The 19,154-nt window shown below is 40.4% G+C and overlaps 1 protein-coding gene across 1 annotated transcript in view; it reads left to right on the top strand.

Annotated features, from left to right (window-relative positions):
* RAB7B (RAB7B, member RAS oncogene family) overlaps positions 1-13,311 on the top strand; it is a 63,881-nt gene extending 50,570 nt beyond the window's left edge. The window contains exon 6 of the mRNA XM_044446191.1: positions 13,214-13,311. Coding sequence (XP_044302126.1) covers positions 13,214-13,225 — 12 coding nt within the window. The 3' untranslated portion in view covers positions 13,226-13,311. The remainder of the gene's footprint in view (positions 1-13,213) is intronic.
* The last annotated feature ends 5,843 nt before the right edge of the window (positions 13,312-19,154 follow it).

Raw genomic sequence — 19,154 nt, 5'->3', positions numbered from 1 at the left:
TGTAAAAGATGGCAGGGTCCTGTACCTCTAGTACTACCTGCAACTGCTGAAATTGCCTTTTCTATGCAAGTATTAAAGAGTGCAAGGACCCTGTTCCATTTTGCTTATGGCTTCCTCCAGGAAGAACATAAGACAAGCTGTGCTGGATCAAACCAAGGGTCCATCTGGTCCAGTATTCTGTTCACACAGACCAACCAGTCACCAATGGGAATTCCGCAAACAGGACAAGAGTACAAATGCACCACCTGCTTCTGTTCCCCAGCAGTTGCTATACCGAGGTATACTTCATGTTAGCATGTTTCATATTAATTTCATAGATGGGTATAGTCAAGCCCATATTTTAAAATATCTCTAAGCCATTTACAAAAAACTAAAATCAGTAAAATACAAACATAATTATATACCTTAAAAAGCAATTAAAATATATAATACTAAAACATTTTCATAAAATATGAATCAAAGCCTCAACACTGATTTAAAACCATGGCAAATAATCAGAAACAAACTGACTGGGCAGCACACTCATTCAGGGAAGTTCTCAGTATAACTGGCACCTAAAGTGTGTTATCGTTGTTGCCTTGCAGAGACCAGGGGGAAGGTAACTCCATCAACTGGGAACCCCTGTGGAGTGCCAGCTTCCTGGTTGTTGTACCATAGCAGTCTGCAAGGTTAGGATAACCAGCAAGACCTCCTCTGATGATCTTAGCGTTTTCACAGATCTGTACTGGGGAAGGCAATCTGCCAAGTAACTTAGTTTCAAGGTGGATAGGGCTTTATATGGCAAGAGCATATTAGCAAGATTCTGCAGGCATCTGATAAAGACATATCCCAGGAATATCACAATCTAGCTCTACTTTGAATTCAGCAGGAGCATCAGGTAGATGCATAAAGCTCAAAAGGGTGGTCAAATGCCCCCCTCCCCTATGCTTTAGAAGAATGCAGGACAAAATCAGAGGAGCCAGCTGATGTGTGTGAGCCACACAGATACAAGTATATTCATTTGTCATGCATTCAGTAGGCAAGAGAAGCTATGCTCTGTACAGTGCTCTGCATGGGTAGAGACATTCTCATGTTTACCATAACTGTGGGAATTGGGAGCATGTTTAGTGTCTGCCTGCCTATTCTCTCTCTCAGTACATAAGAGGGTTTCATTTGCAGGCTCCTACTTTGAAATCAATGGGAGTTTGAGGTGTATGATTTGAAAGCAATGGCCATTGAGAAGAACTTGATGCAGAGTGTTTCCAGACAAGAGTTTTATTGTATGGTTATATTTGTCTCATACATAGAATGTCTTCAATTTGTAGTGCTCCCATGCATTCTCACCACCTTTTGCATCTTTTTACTTACAAGGAAAAAAATATTGAGAAAGAAAATAGTAGCACAATTACTTTTGCCTATTAGTGTTAGGGGTCTTCTTCCAGGAGCACCCAAAATCTCCAGTGTCCATCAATATGTATTCAAATATATATTAAAATATTTTAGTAGATGTTAATTCAGTTAAAGGTATATAATTTTCTGGGAAGGCATCTAACTGGCCCTATCAGCAAAGGAGTCTTGATGTGCAGCTATCTTCATAAGAAAGAGAGGTCCAAATTATTGCTAGACAAGTTGCATTTTGGTTTCTTTGTTTTCCAGAAGGGTTTAGTTCTTGTTTCCCAGCACTGTGTTGCCTTCTGATGTTCACATGGACCACAAAACGAACAATAAGAAATTACTTTCTGAAGATGCTTACAGATCTTTTGGTGCTCAGATTTGCTAATTGGAAGATAATGGCCTTGAGGGATGTGTGTGCGCTTGAGGCAAAGCTGAAATTGAGTACCTCTGTCTCTTTTTGCTGGCTAAGCCCAATGAGTCGAGACTTAATTGCCACTTTGAGGAGGTCTTCTCTTTCCATCTCTCTTATTTCTTCCTTCCTTTTCTTTTTAACATGGAAGGAAGAAAGGAAGTGCTTTCCCCTACACATTGTGTCTTCAAAGCCCAACCTGAAGGACAGGTCAAGAGCAGCCACAAAGAGTCCCATTGTCCTTGCCTGATGAGGAGAGGTTATCAAGAAGACACAAAGACAGGCTGGAGACATTATTGTCCATCGTGAAACTATAGAACAGGTCAACAAAAACCACCCCTCCACTTGCAACCCTCAAAAGTCCAAACATTGGGAGTGGAGTGATTGTGGTGGGGGGATGCCCACTGGCCCTGAATGTGATGTATTGTCCAGGAGTGGCCAGCTATGTCAAAGAGATCAAACAGCCGCTAATTCTAAAGAAGAAAGCATAGGAAGGAGGCATATACTCATAACATATACCAAAAACCTGCCCTTCTTCCAATGCCTCCTTATCTCCTTTTGCTATCTCCCGAGCTTTGCCTGAGTATACTTGGTCACAACTGCTTCCTCAACAAGCCAATCAGGCTTCAAGCTCAGCCTCTGTCCCTTGACTGGGGTGAATTATAAATGACTCACTGGGTTCTTTAAGCACAGAGCTTCTCAGTTGCACCTCCTTGGGAGCAGCTCTCTGTCACATTTTGCAGCTCACTCACCTGCCAGAATCAGTCCCTTTCTCCTCTCCTACAAAGCAAAGGTAAGCCTTGCTCCCAACACAAATGTGCTCTTTGTTCATGGTGAGCGTAGGGAGGGGTGGACGGGGAGATTTGCACTCTTAGGCTTGCAAAAGCATTGGGTGTGAATTTCAGTATTATGAAACTTAAGTGGTAGTGGTTCTTTCTCTTGTCCTTTTTTTCTTTTTAAACAAACAAACAAAAATAAATAAAATAGCATTTCCTTCTTTTTGCCAAGCAAATGTACAAAGGTATTAGTAATGATTCATGAAGAAAAATATGCCAGGATATGCGAGTATGTGAATTCATTAATACAAGTGGAATCAGGGAAATGTGCATTGAGCTTCCTGATAATAGAATGCGTAGCCCTTGTTTATGATAAATCCCCCCCACCCCACTGCCTGAAAAGACTACTTAGTATTTTTAACTGGATTTTATTCACAAGTAAGCCAAAGAACAGGTTTTTGCTCCTAAAGAATTTACAACTGAAGCACTGAAAGAGAGACAAGGCATGCCATTATAGATTAGGAGAGAGCTTGCCTGGGCATACACATACAGCAGAGTGGGAATAATCTCTAGACCTGTGGCCCTCCAGGTTTGAAATACAACTCCCATTATCCTTCTGGCATGGCCAATGGAGAGCTCTGTGTTGTGGCAAGCTGGGTGAAGACTTGACAGTTCTAGCAAGTCCACAACTTTCGGTGTGACTACAGGCAGACAGTTAAATGACAGCTTTATTTTCAATGCCTGTTTTCCCTGTGTTATAACACAAGAGAGAAAGAAAGAGCCACTCTGCACTTTCTGAAGCTAAAGGAAGATGAAGCTATCAGAAATTCTATGGTAGCAAGTGCCAGGCTGAGATTTTAGGATGGTCAGAAGTTAATACTGGAATATCATTTCCTCTGACTACCACCTTTCCACTTGCACAAATAGGTGTTGTGGGGTGGGGATGGGCAGAGGGAGTCTACATCAACCATCACCAGCCTGGCGTCTGCTAGATGTATGAGGCAATCACTGCTATCATCCCCAGCTATTGCAAGCCAACTGGAATAGCTGCTGGTATTTATGGGAGTTGTAGTCTCACACATCTGGAGGGTGCCAAGCTGGAGAAGGGTAGTAACTCCCTTTGCCATAGTTTCTGTCTCCCAACCATCCCATCCAACCCCACCCCACGATCTGCACTGAAATACTGACTGTGGTCTCTTTGATAGAGGTGGGAGGAGAAATGTATGCAACTGCAACCGCAGGTACAAAACTTTCTGATGTACTTGAATGTCTCTGCCTGGTGTCATATGCTTCTTAAGCTTTAGCTATATGTGATCGCAAAGCCATTTCTAAGCCCTAGCTGGAAGTATTTTACCAGGGTCTTGTGTACAAATTGTTCCATCCTGTGGTCATGGCATCAAGAGGTAATTCCTGCATTTATCCTTAGGTAGCTTCATGGTTATTCCTAAGAAGTAAGTAGAAGCGATTTCTTACTGCACTAGAGAGTAATTGTACCCTCTCCCTACTGTAATAGAGTTCCTAGCTTCAATGAAGAGTGAAAAGCTGCTTTGAACATTTAAAAGTGGTGGCAAGAAAGGAAGGACATGCAATTTATGCTTCCTCTCCCTGCATTTCTGTCTCTTATCTGAAAAAGGGGCACGTGCATTCTCCCAGTGCAGGGAGAAAATATGCATTTCCCTGGCCCATTTAAGATGAGACACAGAAACTTAGAAAAGAAATGCAACCCATTTTTGCATAGTCTTTTACTACTTATTTTGGACATCCAAAGCAACATTAAGGGTCAAATGAAATAGGGCAGTAGAGACATGTGAATACTTCTCTGGCTCATGGTGCCATCTGTGAAGGATTTTGTGGCCCCCTCAGGGCCCCCTCAACACTGCCAATGCAGCAGCAGCTTACCATATTTTGAAATAAGTGCTTTGATGCACATTACCATTTAAAGGGCCATAAGATCATTAATTCCAGAGTCTAAAATTACCTAATTTCTCTGTCTCCAGAAACCTTTTGTAAAGAGTTGCTGAAAACCAGACTGGAATGATAGGAGCAGTTTAACCCTCTCTCACTGCATTTTCCCAGTTAAAATCTCCCCCCCCCCCACCCCCCACAATTTACACTGGCTGGAGAAACTTGTGTATCCACAGTATAATATTAGCAGAAACTATGAGATGTAGGCAATAAACATTATTTGATACACATCTTTTTTTAATGTGCTGAGCCAGTTGAATGAATGTCCTTTGAAGGGTTTGGATAATGGTTGGTAAAACAGCTGTCTCCCAAAGCAACAACCACATTTTTGAATGTGGTAAATTGACAGCAGAACAAGCTGTGAAGCAATCTCTCTACTGAAGAGGCAAGCAAAATCCAGACATCTGAAAGCTAATCCCAACTGACCCAAAACTCACCAGGGACCACACCCTGCGGTTGTGCCTGTGAATGTGCTGCTGAAATTTGGCAGCAGCAGATTTCCACTTTTAGAGTACTGATTTCCTTCCCAGGGTGATTTTGCTCTCAATGTTTTTTAAAAGGGATTCCCACGCCTCGCACCAAATTTTGGAGGGAAATCTGCCAGCAACAGAATGTAGGGGGGCTCGAATTTGGTAGTGAGGGGCCAAGTTCATGCCCCCTCTGCTCCACTGCTGGACTCAGTGCATAGAGCTTTTAAAAATACAGCCACCTCAAAACTCATCCACTCAGCTACATTTCACAATCTGAAGCAGGCCTGTATGGGACACATTAATGAGTTCTCAGACAACATGAGTTCTCAAACATGGGTTGAATGTGGGTTGTCATTGAATAGTGGCTTGTTGTTGAAATGTGGGTTATCATGTTGCCTTAACCTATCTAAGATAATAAACCATGAAGAACCCACCATTTGCAACCCAACAACAAACCATGGGTGCTGTTCATGGGTTGTTCATGGTTAACAATGGCTTGTTAAGACCTTGAATGTGGGTGATTGTATTATTTGTATCTACCTCTTCAGTTCATTTCTCCATTAGCATGAAAAACCTATTGTATTGAGGACGAGTTATGTTAAATATTAGAAACCTGTGTCTATGGAGTAAACAACTTGTTGTTTTGAATAACAGCTCCCATAAGCCCCAGTCATCATGGGAAATTATCATAGGTTATAGAAGTTGTCATTCAAAATATCTGGAAGGCAATATGCTCCTTGCTCCTTGCCTATTCCCTTAGTTTTTTGAAGGGAAAATGAAATATAGGAACACTGTGTGGTGTTTACATTAATTCAAGTTGAAAGAACATGAGAGACTGATAGTCTTGTGATCATGACATTTCTAATGTATTTGTTGTTCATGAATATTGGAAAAGAAAATCACATTCCACTTTGGATGTGAAACATACGTTTAATTTGATGTGTTTATCAGAATATTTGCTATGTTTATATGCTGGGAACATTGTCATGTATGCCATGATTTAGAACGTTACAAAAGTATTTATATACAAACATTTTCAAATATTCTAATTAAATAATTTAAAACAGAAAGTATTTGTGCAGCACTGATGCTGTTATAGTTCATTCTATGTATAGCTGACACAAGCAGAACATGAGAAAGGGGAAAACTCACTGTTCTCATTCTCAGACAGTTGTGGAGGCAAGAGAGAGATTTTAAAATAAGGTGGGATAGGAAGAAGGGGATGTGGGGAGCTGTCTGTGTGACAGTGATGCCCTGGGGATTTCTTTCCAGAGAAGAAAACTCCTGAAGCAACTGAGAGAAGGTGACCTGAAAATGTTTGTCCTTCTCTATGCCTAATTCCAAGCACAAGGAAAGGGAGAGAGGCTGGGTGGAATGTGTGCATTGGTGAGCTCACAGCAGGTGGCCTGGATAAAAGTGTTCTCAGGTGCTAAAGGAATGCTACTGTCTGCAAACTTTTTAATTCCTAAAGACTTGTGTTTTTCAAAGGGCAGTAACAGTATGACTGCCAGAGAAACACTTAGCAAGCAATGATAACCAAGTTTAAGGGGACTCTGTTTCTTGCCCCCTTCTTTCCTGCTGGCAATCTCTGTGTTCACTGGGAAGAAAAAAATGAAGTCAATGTGTTTATTCCCAAATATATTTAAGTTCCTTGAGTTGAAAGCAATCTTCTTCTACCACCTACCCTCTAAAATGCAGAGGTGCCATTCAGGGAAGCCAGTATTTCTGCCTGCTCGTTTCTGTTTTTCTTGCTCTCAGTGGCACAAACACTTCCAGAGATGATGCAAATATTACTAGGTTTTCCTCCTGTTGATGGCAGAAGCAGCAGCACCATAATCTGTGGTGGGCAGCTGAATGACCCACAATGCTCTCACACAGCATTTAGTTGAGGCATTGCTGGAAATTCTAAATGACAGCCTGCAGCTATTAGGTAAAGCTGAGGTTGAGGATGGGGCATATGAAATAGAGGTATCAGTGGCGCTGAGCCCTGCTGGGTGCAGAGAAGAGACAGCATCTCAACAGTGCCCAAAAACAAGGATTTAATTGCCTTTCCCAGCCTGGTTTCTACCAGATGTATTGGGAATGGTAGAAGTAATCATGCAATGCATCCAGAGAGTACCGGGTTGTAGAAGTCTGCAATAAGCCAACTTGTGTCGAAGACATCCTTCTGTGGTGGCACAACAGTTTCACCAACCAAGACCATTCATTTAGTCCCAAAGTGCTCCTTCCTTTTCACTTTCATTCCTGGAAGAAGACAACAGCTACAGTTACTTGAAAGAACACTTAGATAATGTAAGGGGTTTTCTGCCTCAGGTGATAAAATAGCTTGATTGGTTTAAGGAATTATGCACTTTGAGTGGGGAAGCAAAAGTCTTGGGTCTCTCCTGACTGCCTGAATTGCACTACATATCTGTCCACTTACTTTCCATTCATAATCAGGTGCTCAAGAGGGAGAGCTGAAATGCGCACATCAATTTTAATTCAATTGCTTCAGGTTTTTCTGCACATAGTAGCTGCCAGGTGTCTGGAGTCTTAATTCTGGCCTCCAAGTGCATTGTTAAATTGGTTTGAAATGTATGTGAAGTGGTACATCAAACATTGGCACAGGTTCAGCAGTGATGGAGAGTACAGGACCTGTGAATGGCTACCCTTTTTTTCCACCCCCTTGCACTCTCTTTTCACTTTAAAAGACCATCTGCCTGTGAAAATAATCTATAAATGCCCCCAAATATTTAATTTAAGGAAAGGAAAACATTGACATTTAGCTTAACTGCTGGAGATTCAAGTGGGTTTATGAAAAACTGGGAGCTTTATTTTAACATACTACTTTATGAGCAGAAATTAAGAGTGTTTTGAAAGGCAAACAGGATACAGAAAAGAAAATGTTAAAAGAGTGGACACACCTTGTTTTTTACCCTTATAGATTCTCTCTCTCTCTCTCTCTCTCTCTCTCTCTCTCTCTCTCTCTCTCTCTCACACACACACACACACACACACACACACAGAGAGAGAGAGAGAGAGAGAGAGAGAGAGAGAACAATTTTGCTGCTTCCTGCATTTTTATAATACCATTTGAGTTTCCCATTACCATTATATTACTGTGCTGTTTATCTGTATATTTTGTGACTGCTATAGGTATATATATCATATCTGTCCTTCCCTTGATTCAGCATATTTTAAAAACCACAATATTGATTATATTTTTTTAAAATCCATCACATTGGCTCCTTAACCATGACCTTTATAATAGTCCTTCATAATAGTTCATAATGGACAGGTTTGAGAGACAATGGCCACCACCCCAAATGAAGTCCAACACTGTGACCACTATACCGCACTTGGATTTTTTCCAACACAAGGTTGTTCATCAGTTATTAATCTTCTGTACATACTTTCAGTTTTTTTTTACAGAATTGAGATCAGAACACTACTTCCTTTTCTATTTTTCCACTATATAACCCCTAGGTGGCACTGTGGTATAGTAGAATAGTGCAAATACAAAAATGAAAAAAGTACTTTTTTTGCTTTTACAATTAAATGCCAGATTTTCACTGATTTAAAAAAGAAAAATGCTGGTTGGACAAAGAGGTGGAACCAGAGAGTCACAACATGAGCTAAAAAAAACAAAACATACTGCCTCATGTAGAAAAGCTACTGCTCTCAGGAATGTTGCTGCACACTCTGTGTTTGTGAAAGGTTTGCCACATGCAACAAGGTACTGAATAAAAGAACATCTAATTGAAGGGCTAGATTTTTTTTAAAAATCACCCTTGTTGCAGCAGCTGTTTATAGTGAAATCTGTTAAGACTTGTGAACAGAGATGGAAAACTTGTGGCCTTCCACTGCAGCTCCAGTCTTCCATGACCATTGGCCATACTGGCTAGAGCAGTTCATAGACATTTGGAGAGCCCAACATTCCTCACCACTACCCTTGGATAATGTAATCACTGATATCCATTTTAGTGGTGCTAACAGGTAACAGGTTCATGCCTGTTGATTAAGATTTTCACTTCTACTGGTGCCACCAAAACTAGATTCAAATGAGATTATGCCATAGACAGACAGTGTACTGTTGGTCCAGTAAGGTAGCCAAAACTCCCAGAATATTTCGCACTATGCTATACAGTTGTTTGTTTCTAAGTAGCTCTACTCCTGTGCCTTTAGCAGAAGCCGAAAATTTAAGCATTGTAGTTTGTCTTGAGATGAAGGTAAGGTGACAAGAAACATTTTGCCTGTTCTATTTCAGTAAAATGGTCAGAGGAGCAGGCCATAAAAAAGTTGGCAGTCCTACAATTGATTAATTCTCTATATATCCACATATGAGATGGTGAGGCTGAATTTCTGGGAGACAGGCTTCCACAACTGAATCACAAAGGACAGTGCTAGTCTGACTGGGAGATGTTTGGCTCTTTGGCTTTCTCATATTGTATAGGATCTTGCGTAGCAGGACCCAGCAGAGGTAGCCAGAAGTAGTGGAAGGCAATGATCAGCACTCCAGGAATTATGGAGCATTTACAATATCCTCTCATGCCCATCTACATTGATTTTGATATCACCATCTGCTGACATATGCATTCTGCTATTAGAAAATAACTTCTAATTAACTTCACTTCTTTCAATTAAATGTTTTGCTATTTACACTCAAGAATACCCAATATAACAAAGACATCTAGTATGATGTAAACAATAGTAGAAGATTTTTCTACCATGTGAACACATGCTTGTAAGTGAAGTGGGAATTGCCATTCATATTTTGATTTTGAATGCAGAACCTGTGATACACAGATTAATCAGGAACAAAAGGGAGAGGTCTCATATGTATGGCTTTTGAGCCTTAGAGTCGTTATACATGAAGAATGTATTATGCAGTTGTGATTCCTCCATCCTTACATGAAGCTACCATCTTGCAAAGCCTCTCCTGTCCTTTGTAAGAATTTCCACAACCTTTTTTTAGATCAAGGAAAATCTGGTTTTATCTTTGAATGGTGGCTTGAAACCCTCATGCATTTGTACAATTCTGTTACACCACACCATTGCCCAGTGATTGCATAATGGAAAATAAATAAAGAAAAACTCTTTGGAAATATGCATAAAGTAGGTGATTGCAGTCCTCAAATAATCTGGAAGCAAAGGCCTCAGTAAATGTCATGTTAAAAGCCTCATGTAAAAAACCCATTTAAAGATAAGCTCAAAAGCACATGGTTTTTCAACAGACATGGGACACTGTGGTTTGATGATGCTGATGCTCATTTCTTTATATCATGTACTTCCTAAATTTGCAAATATCAGTTATTCTTATAACAAGAATTCTGTAGACTGTGGTCAATCATATTGGAGACACGAGGCATATGCAAGGATTCATCTGCAGTTTGGAGCTAGAAAGTTTGCGAATCCCATTTGTGATAGAGTCTTCCATTAGATGTGAATCAAAGTCACTGACTTTTACTGGGCCTACATCTGCTTTATGTGAACTGAATAAAACACCAACTCTCTGTGGCATCTGGAACCTTGTGCTCCCTTGAGTAACTTTCAAGTAGAGCACCCATTGCAAAATGACTATAGCATGCATAGATCTTTTTTTTTCTTTTAACAAAACATCAGAGCAATAAAATATGGCAAATTGTGTTGTATCTGGGCACAATGAATTCACTGCGCAGCTCAGTAAAGTTCCCCTTCCTTCCCATGCATTGAGGTTGAGTGGGGAGAAACCAAGAAATAACAATTTAGGACAATCCTGTAATCCAGCCTTCCCTAACTTTCCTTCAGCTCCCACAAGCCCTAGCAAGGTTAGGAATCAGGAAATCTGGGAATCTCCAGGGCACTGAGTTGGGAATGGCTGTACATCGTGTAATATCCTAGTAACATCTCCATGTTGCATATTAGAGAAAAGTTAGAATCTTTCATTACTTTAGAGGCATTTGAGAGTGATTCTGCACTAGGGCTCCTTTGCTGCAGTCTGCCAGAGGCAGAATTTAAATGGTGCATCTGCACACCACTTAAACAACATTCTGTTCCTCATGAAAATCCAACCATATCCAGGACATAACACAAGCCCTGCTGGATCAAACTTAAAGGTTTGTCTAGTCTAGGATCCTGTTTGCCGTAACGGTGGCCACATGTGCCATTGGTAAGGAGTGTGGAGGGGGAAGAATGAGAGAGAGAGAGCAAGCAAGTGGCATCACTGAAAAACAGGACACAGAGAGCTGTAATTTATGTGTACTAACCTATATTTTTGGGTGCAAACTAGATATAAATTATAAAATGTGGAAGATTAGGGCCTCGTGATCCACATGCCTGCTCCATCTGCTCTCCAGAAGCTCAGTGTGGATGGGCAACTGCAAGGCTGCTCTTCTCCCTGTTTGTAATTCTTTATATTTAAACTAGAGAATGACTTCAAACAGAGGACTGTCCTCTGTCAAGTAGGATGGATAGGTCTGGTTTGCAGCATTGAACAACAAACCATGGCTTATTAAAGTTGCAATGGGCTGTGGTGTGTAGGGGAAGCCATACTGAATATTGCTTCCCTGGCCACAGCTTGTCTTATCATCCAAACCCAAGCAGTGGGGGTTGTGCAAGGATTAAACAACCCTCTCATCATAACCCATGGTGTTGCTGCAGCTATTTTGGTTGTGTGAAGTGGTCACTAGAAGCCACTAGAAAGCCCATGTTTTAAGCAACTTGTTTTATGATCATGATTTTAAAGGCTTAACTTTAAGAAATAGCATCAGATAAACATTTAGCTGAAAAAAATGCTAGGTGCCTTGGTTGTTGGGGGAGATTTTGTTTTGAAACCACAAAGCCTGCCTGAACCATGGGAGAGAAGGGCAAAATCCACATGAGATTGAGATCCATGTACATCTAAATACAGAGGGAAGCAAAGAACGCCTTGCATTAGAGAAACCCTTACTGGCTATGCTAGGAAGTTATGTCTGTACACACCCTGATCACTATAATATGTGGCTTTTCTTGTTGTAGCACAAACAACTGTTTGCACTGGAGTAGCTAATGCTTGTTCAACAGACTGGCCTGCCGAAGCACGATTAAACAGTAACAAGCAGGAACCTCAATGTGACTTTCATTTTTCCAATATACCTGTAGCAGATAAAGGCTCAACAATGGCACTGGCTATTGCTAGACAGTGGGTCATTTCAGCACACCTGATTCTTTGTGCATAGCATTACTGCACAGGACACAGAAAGCACCTCTGCACCCCTTGCACCACCCTTGTTGTGGGGTAGAAAGGTCATTGAACAATTAAATCTCCATTTCTACCCCATGTCTGTTTTACACCTAGGAACTGTAAAACCAGATGGAAGGCTCATGTGTGAAATGCCTCTTAGCCTCATAAAGAGACTAAAACTAGTGTTACACAATGGGCTTCTGCTCATGTAGTAGGAGTTTCCTTTCCTCTCTTTCCCCTGAAGTCCCAGCAACACCCAAAGCTGCTCTGGAAGATTTCCCTAATCCTTCCAAGCAGATTTGGAGGATGTGCAAGGGAGGAGGTCATCCAATGTACATTCCAAAGGCGGAAGGACATCTCTGGATGCAGAACAAACTTTGCTAGTGGGATTTTTTAAAGAACTGTATTCTGGTGTCATGAAGTTGTCTACATTCAGGGAAAAGCTATAAAAGAGGCAGACTTGTCCTATGTATGGTCATTTAGAAGCCAGTCCTGCTGAGTTATTTGGGGCATCAAATTTGCATACGGTTGCAGTCACTTTTGCCTGAAGTGCAAGAACTAGAATGCAAATATCTTTCCTGACTCCAAACTTATTTCTTCCAAAGTGCTTGCAATTTATTTTGTCACATTTGTGTTTATGATCTGCCATATGCATTGTGTATTCTTTGGGCTTGCGGCATTACAATCAACTTAATTTCAGCTCTAATTTTGTCAATCTTCACATTTTTCAGGATCTACACTTGCTCCACATGAAAAATATATAACTGAGCTTAGACTCAGGATAATTTCTGTGTGCATGGCAAATTCCTATGTATCTGTGGTATGATAAAGAAAATGACATCAACTTACTTGCACTAGTGGCCAGAAAATTGAGAACTACATTTTGTGCTCAGCTCTGAATGTTCCTTCTGTTTTTGTTATGGCTTATAGACAAGCAATAAGAGTGTTACTACTACTACACCAGCTAATTAATTCTCATAGGATTTTATGGGTGTGATTGAACACTGCAGAATAAATTTAATTTCCTTATCCTTTTTAGGAGTTGCACTGAACTTCCTGAAACCATAGAGGCTGCTAGACAAAGAGCTTGCTATGCAGTGCAGCATACTTGAACTGGATCTCCTTTTCCTGTCCTTTTCTCCAACACTTCCTTTCTTATCAGTAGCCTGATGCAAGTATCCAGTAGAAGAGGCATCTAACTTTTGCAATCTTCAGGGCTCTCAGAGGGTAAATACTCAAGATTTCTTAAAACAAAGTAAGAACCACATGGTTGTATGCAGGGCAGATTTCCACCCAGTCCACATGGTGGGGCTGCACATGCTGTCAGGACTAACCACACAGATGTAAGCAGAGGTGAGACTGAGGGCGTGAAAGCTTTTCTAGTGAAAACTATAATCTTGTAGTTAATATAGTTCTGTGAGTGCACACAAATTTTTGAAACAATATTAGGCCCTATCAAAGGTAACTGGTTCTTACCTGCCTAAACCTTAGAACAAAGGCGCATGCTGTTGTAATGGCTGCAGTATGTCCAATATGATGTATTTAAATCTGTTTAATCTCCAGCTCGCTCTCATCAAATCTTTTGCCTCAAGTTTTGCTTATGAAGGGACTCATTCATGGTCAAACACAAAGTCTCTCCCAAGCCCCCTGTAAGTAATAAACCGAAAGAGATGCTCGCATTTCAGTTCAACTAAATGAGCAACATGTCTTTTTAGGCAAAATCCCAACCTGAGATTAAAGTCCTTATGTTCAGACACACTTTCTCCAAGTTGGAGGACAAGTTCCATAGGAATCATGCCCTCTGCCTCCTCATTACCAACAGGGATCAGGGAGGATCTCTGACTTAATTCATCTATGCAAATATTTAAATGCATTAGAGGGTATTCCACTTTATTCTCAGGGCTTTACTTTTCAATGAGCAATCTTTTGTGCCCACAAAAAACTGCAGTTATCCAGTTCTTCACTTGTCACAGGCAACTAGCTGTATACAACTGATCCCATTGGAGGGTCTCTACCCTTAAATGTCCTAAAAGACACATCCAGTAAAAGCAACAGGGCTAGGATGAGCATCCATAAGCATCTCCTATACACAGAAGAAGCCTGATTCTCTGGGATAGCTCCAGGGTAATGTGCTTTTTGGCAGAGCTCCCTCCTCTTACTTATTCACAGTTACAAAACATTGTGAATTATTTGGCAACATAAGATACACACATATTGGGAGAAAATGTTCTATGTGCTCCTGTTCTAAGCTGTTACCAGGAAGACAGCACAGAAAGACATCAGCTCTTTTCTGTTCCCTGCGAAAATAAGGTATCTTCCTCTTTGGGTGGAGCTTTGATTATTTTAACAGTGCACAGCAGTCTAGAACAGGAAGCAAATGATGAACCTAGAAGTGACTCTACAGAGGAATATAGGTCAAGTAGCTGGCTAATTGGCTCAATAGCAAGAAGGTCAGGAAATCAAAACAACAATCCAATGCACATATGTAATGGAAATGTTAATGATCTCATGGAAGTGGAAATGCCAAATTTCTAAAGACTAAATCCTGTATACAGTAAACTGGGCTGAAAAAATGCTGAACAGCCTAGTTACCTCACTACTAGTAAAATATGACAATAGCAATCAATGTTCCCCTTATATTATATTAAGATTATATTAATATTTTTCTCATTACATATTTTAGATAGTTTGTCAATTTTGAGGTCACAGTTGAAGGTCCTGTAGCCACCTGGGAACAGGTGAAGTTCTCAGTGAACAGATGACAACAGTATACAATTGCCAGTCTTACCATGGAAAGATTCACCATCCATCTAAGAGATTCACCACCATCATCTTGTTCCTTTACTAACAGTTTGCTCCAGATACCTAGCTACTTGGATGCTTTATACTTAAAGCAGAAAATCTGATCCTATGCAGTTTTAAAGAAGGAAATGCTACTAAACATTTAAGATAACGTCTTCCTAAGTAGGTGTGCATTGATTTCCAGTGTTTCAGTTTGCTCACCATCAGTCCAGACATCTTTAGACTACCCAAGCTGTCTTAAAAATCTAATCCCAGGCAAGCTGATCCCTAAACAGTTCAGGATTTCAGTGCTGCTGCCAAATCTGACCTGTGTTTGGAAAGGATCTATTTCCCCCCAATATTTTATTTCACTATTTATATGAACTTTCTGAGCAGCACTCCTTGCTATCTTTTTAGAGGTTCAAGTATAGAAGCACATACTGCTTTTTTTCTCTTTATGTCCTTCCAGTTGAGCAAAGGTGCTAGCAGACTCTCTTGATAAAAAAGAGCATTGCAAGAAGGGTTAAAGGAAGGCAAGCAGGCAGGCAGGCAGCAGAAGGACAAAAAAGTCCCATGATTAAAATTCCACCTAAAACAAATAGGCCAGTGATGTCAATAACATAAAGAGTCAGATTTTTGAGATGGTGTTATCAATAGCCTTGCCCTAGATCAAACAGAAGTTGAAACTTTTCAGATTCCAAACCAAAGAGTTAGGAGCCCTCCAACAGAAGGCATGGAAGAGAAGGCAAAGGTGCATGTCCTGATACCTTTCCAGATGTTGTGTTCTGTTGGTTTAGGCTCTCAAGTTCTTTGTGAAAAAGGAGAATGGAAATGAAAACAACTAAAGAGAACACATTCAGTGGGCATTGATTGTATATGTGCAGATGCATAAGCCCCATTGATTTCAGTGTCACAGCTTACATTTATCCAATTGCATCCAGGATATCCAATTATTCCCCAGGCACTTTTCTGATCTTAATTAATGACCCCAGAAGGATTGTAAATGTGAAGTGGGACTCAAAGAGGTCGGGACTGGATCAATGTTGCACAGGTTTCAGAAACATTTTTGGTTATTTATTTACTAGGTAAATAATAACTGATACATGTGTTTTACTTTGTCCTAAAAGTAATTAAAACTTCATGGGCAGGGGAATTCTCTTGCTTTAAATTATATCCCAGCATATTTTGGATGTATGGGAGATAAGACCATCAGTAGTGATTATTAAAGAATGTGAGAAAAATTTCATCTCCAAACACTAGGTTATTATGCAAACAACAATGCCTTCTATGTTTCCAAAAGATGATCAAATTTATGTTCCTGCCAAATTTCAGTACAGACGCATGCTTTCGTGTGCTGTAGGGAACCTTGGGCTTGCAGACTCCTCTGGCTTTCCACATAAGAGAAGGAAATGTGAAACTTCTGGTCACTGATGTAACTGAAGTTCATAATACCACAGGAAATTCTGGTTTGGGCAAATGATGATTAATAAAACAGGGTATAAAACCAAAGTTGGCAGTACCAATACTGAGTGTGCCAAAATTCTCCTTTTTGCATTCTTAAAGGGCATGTGTATGCATGAATGGATATTACTTAGTTATGGATTGATGGATGAATGTGTGGATGTAGGTAGGGAGGTATGTTATGTAAGTAGGAATACTAAAACTATTTTGGGGATTCATATTCAAAATCCTAAAACCTTCCCTGGAAGCAAAAATTATGAAACTGAGGATGTATGACTTAAGGCACTTCATGAGAATGCAACACTCAATATTGCCAGGAAAGTCAAAGGCAGAAGAAGAGGAAGACCAAATATGAGATGGAAAAATGTCTTGAGTTTGCAAGAGCTGAACAGGAAATAATATTTTGGCAGACTTTCATTCATAGGGTTGCCATAAGTTGGCAATGACTTAATGGCACATAACAACAACAAACTCAAAACCAGCTTCTTGAATTGTGTCCTGACTGGAAGCTATTAGTGCATGGTCATGGTTTCTGGAGTACCAGCTTGCTTTGATTTTGGCTATTGGACTTCAGTATTTCACTGAAGCTGCAGCTTCTTCTAAAGCATTTTCATGAATCAACATTGTCGAGTTGCTTTTTGCACATGCTCCAGACAGAGAAGCAGGGGCAAGCTGGTGGGCCCCAATCCATGAGTAACCCTTTGTTAGATTCTCCTGAGAAAGGATTTCCAGTGTGCATTCTAAAGTGACTGACAAGAGCTAAATTCCTCTATTGACAGCAGTGATTAGTCACCCATTTCAGAAAGTTTTAGCAGAAACTTGCCTTTCCCCTGGCAACCTCTGCTGCCCCTTTCTCACCCTCTCCTTCCCTTAGGCGGTCTCAGGGTGGGGTGCAGCAGGCCACCTGTTATTAACTCCCAGTTTATATTGGAAACTTTACATATATCTGGCAGCTAGTAAAAAAAACAATTTAGAAAGGGGTCACAAGGTGAAGTCTTTCATCCAAGCGCTCCCATATTTTGCATAGAGAGACACACACAAAATCCTCAGTCAAATTAATGTGAGCCATGCAGGATGGTCCCAACTGGGTTTACTTAGAACCGGGGTAGAGAAGATGTGCAGTCCCTTAGATGCTGGTGGACTACAGCACCCATCAGCCTCAGCCACCATAGGCAATGGTGAGGGATGAGGGTACTTGCAGCCCAACCACATCTGTAAGTCCACATTTTCCCCACCCCTGATTTTCATAACTACTCCTAACTTAAGTACCTACCCTGTTTCCATTTGGGTTTACTGTTGAGTAAGTGTGTTTAGGATTCCAGCCTTACAGTAGCAAAGTCATGACTAGAGGGCTCTAATGTCAGAGCTGGGACACCACACTTGAAGTCCCCATTCCTCCCTCCTTGCAGCTGGAATAGAAAGAACTGCACAAGAGCAACCTCAGAGAAGAAGCTTAGCAGGTGTTCTCAGCAGCAGGGAGGGAAGGAAACTGGTGATTCCCACATACAATGGATCCTCTCCAGCTCTCCAAAGCACTGCAGTTAGTCAGCCAAAATGATCTTTCAGCATAGGATGCCCGCACAGGATGGAACACTTATGCAGGCATCCTGCAAAGGTAAGTCAAATCTCCAAAATCATTTATTATACACATATATACACACAAAATTCATCAACAAATTTGAAGCAAACAGAATCTCATACAGGATTTGGAGCGTTACAAGATTCCTATGAGTTGCGCTTTCTCTCCCTCTCCCTCTCCTTTTCCCTCTCTGTCAGATAAACATTGCTATTTAAAACTATCTGTCTGCCATGCTCAAATGAACATTTATGGTGCTGTTCTCACCTTTCTGAGAACCTCAGAATTATTAACATTTTATCTTCAGCTAATTTTTGATGTTATATTCTTTAAAATTTGTTTTGTCAAATTTGGTTTTGTTTTTGCCTTCATCAAATGGATATAAAGGGTTTTTAAATAATGCCAACTACACCACAACTACTTGAGGTTTGCTTGTTTGCTTGTTTGTTTTAAGTAGTATGTCAAGTTTCAGTGCAGAATTTCTATAATTTAACAAGATAAATTGTCAGAGTATGAATTTACTATTCACTCATATTTCATTATCAGATCAAAGCAATTCTCACCCTGATACTTTATCTCATAGTTAAACCCAGCTTCATCCTATGAAATGGATCTCTTCTAAGTATCTGAACCATGCAACAACATCCACAATTGCTTCATAACCTATGTCTATCCTTTATAATAATTCCTTTACTGCCCATGTTCCCAGTTGCAAATGCTTAAGTGCAATCTAAAAATAGTTATTCATATCCTTGTTGTATTACTGAATACTCTTCAACTCCACCCCCAGACTTATCATCTTGCAGAAGTGCTCTTTTCCCCTCCTTTGATAGCTTTGTTTATACTAAGGCCTGCACCTCGAGAAGTTTATTTATTACCTGCCCCTGGAAACACCTTGATACTGTGTAGGACTGGTAGAACAGGAATAGCTAGCATTATTATAATTAAAATAGGTCAAATTGTTATATTTCAGTGATGTCCTTAGTTCCACAGCATATTCACTGAGTTGAAATTTACAGCCACAAAGCACCCTGAGCAACTTTGCTGAATACACACATAATAGAAGTGAAACTACAGGGTTCTACAGGATGGGATCTACCATAGCAAAAACTTTAGGGGTTTCTAAAACATGTGTGAAATCTTGCTACAACACAACACATCT

Source organism: Varanus komodoensis, unplaced genomic scaffold, assembly GCF_004798865.1.
Source record: "Varanus komodoensis strain SLA01 unplaced genomic scaffold, ASM479886v1 scaffold1, whole genome shotgun sequence".
NCBI classification, from domain to species: domain Eukaryota; kingdom Metazoa; phylum Chordata; class Lepidosauria; order Squamata; family Varanidae; genus Varanus; species Varanus komodoensis.
The sequence above is the reverse complement of the archived record's forward strand: the minus strand, read 5'-3'. Positions and strand labels throughout refer to the sequence as shown.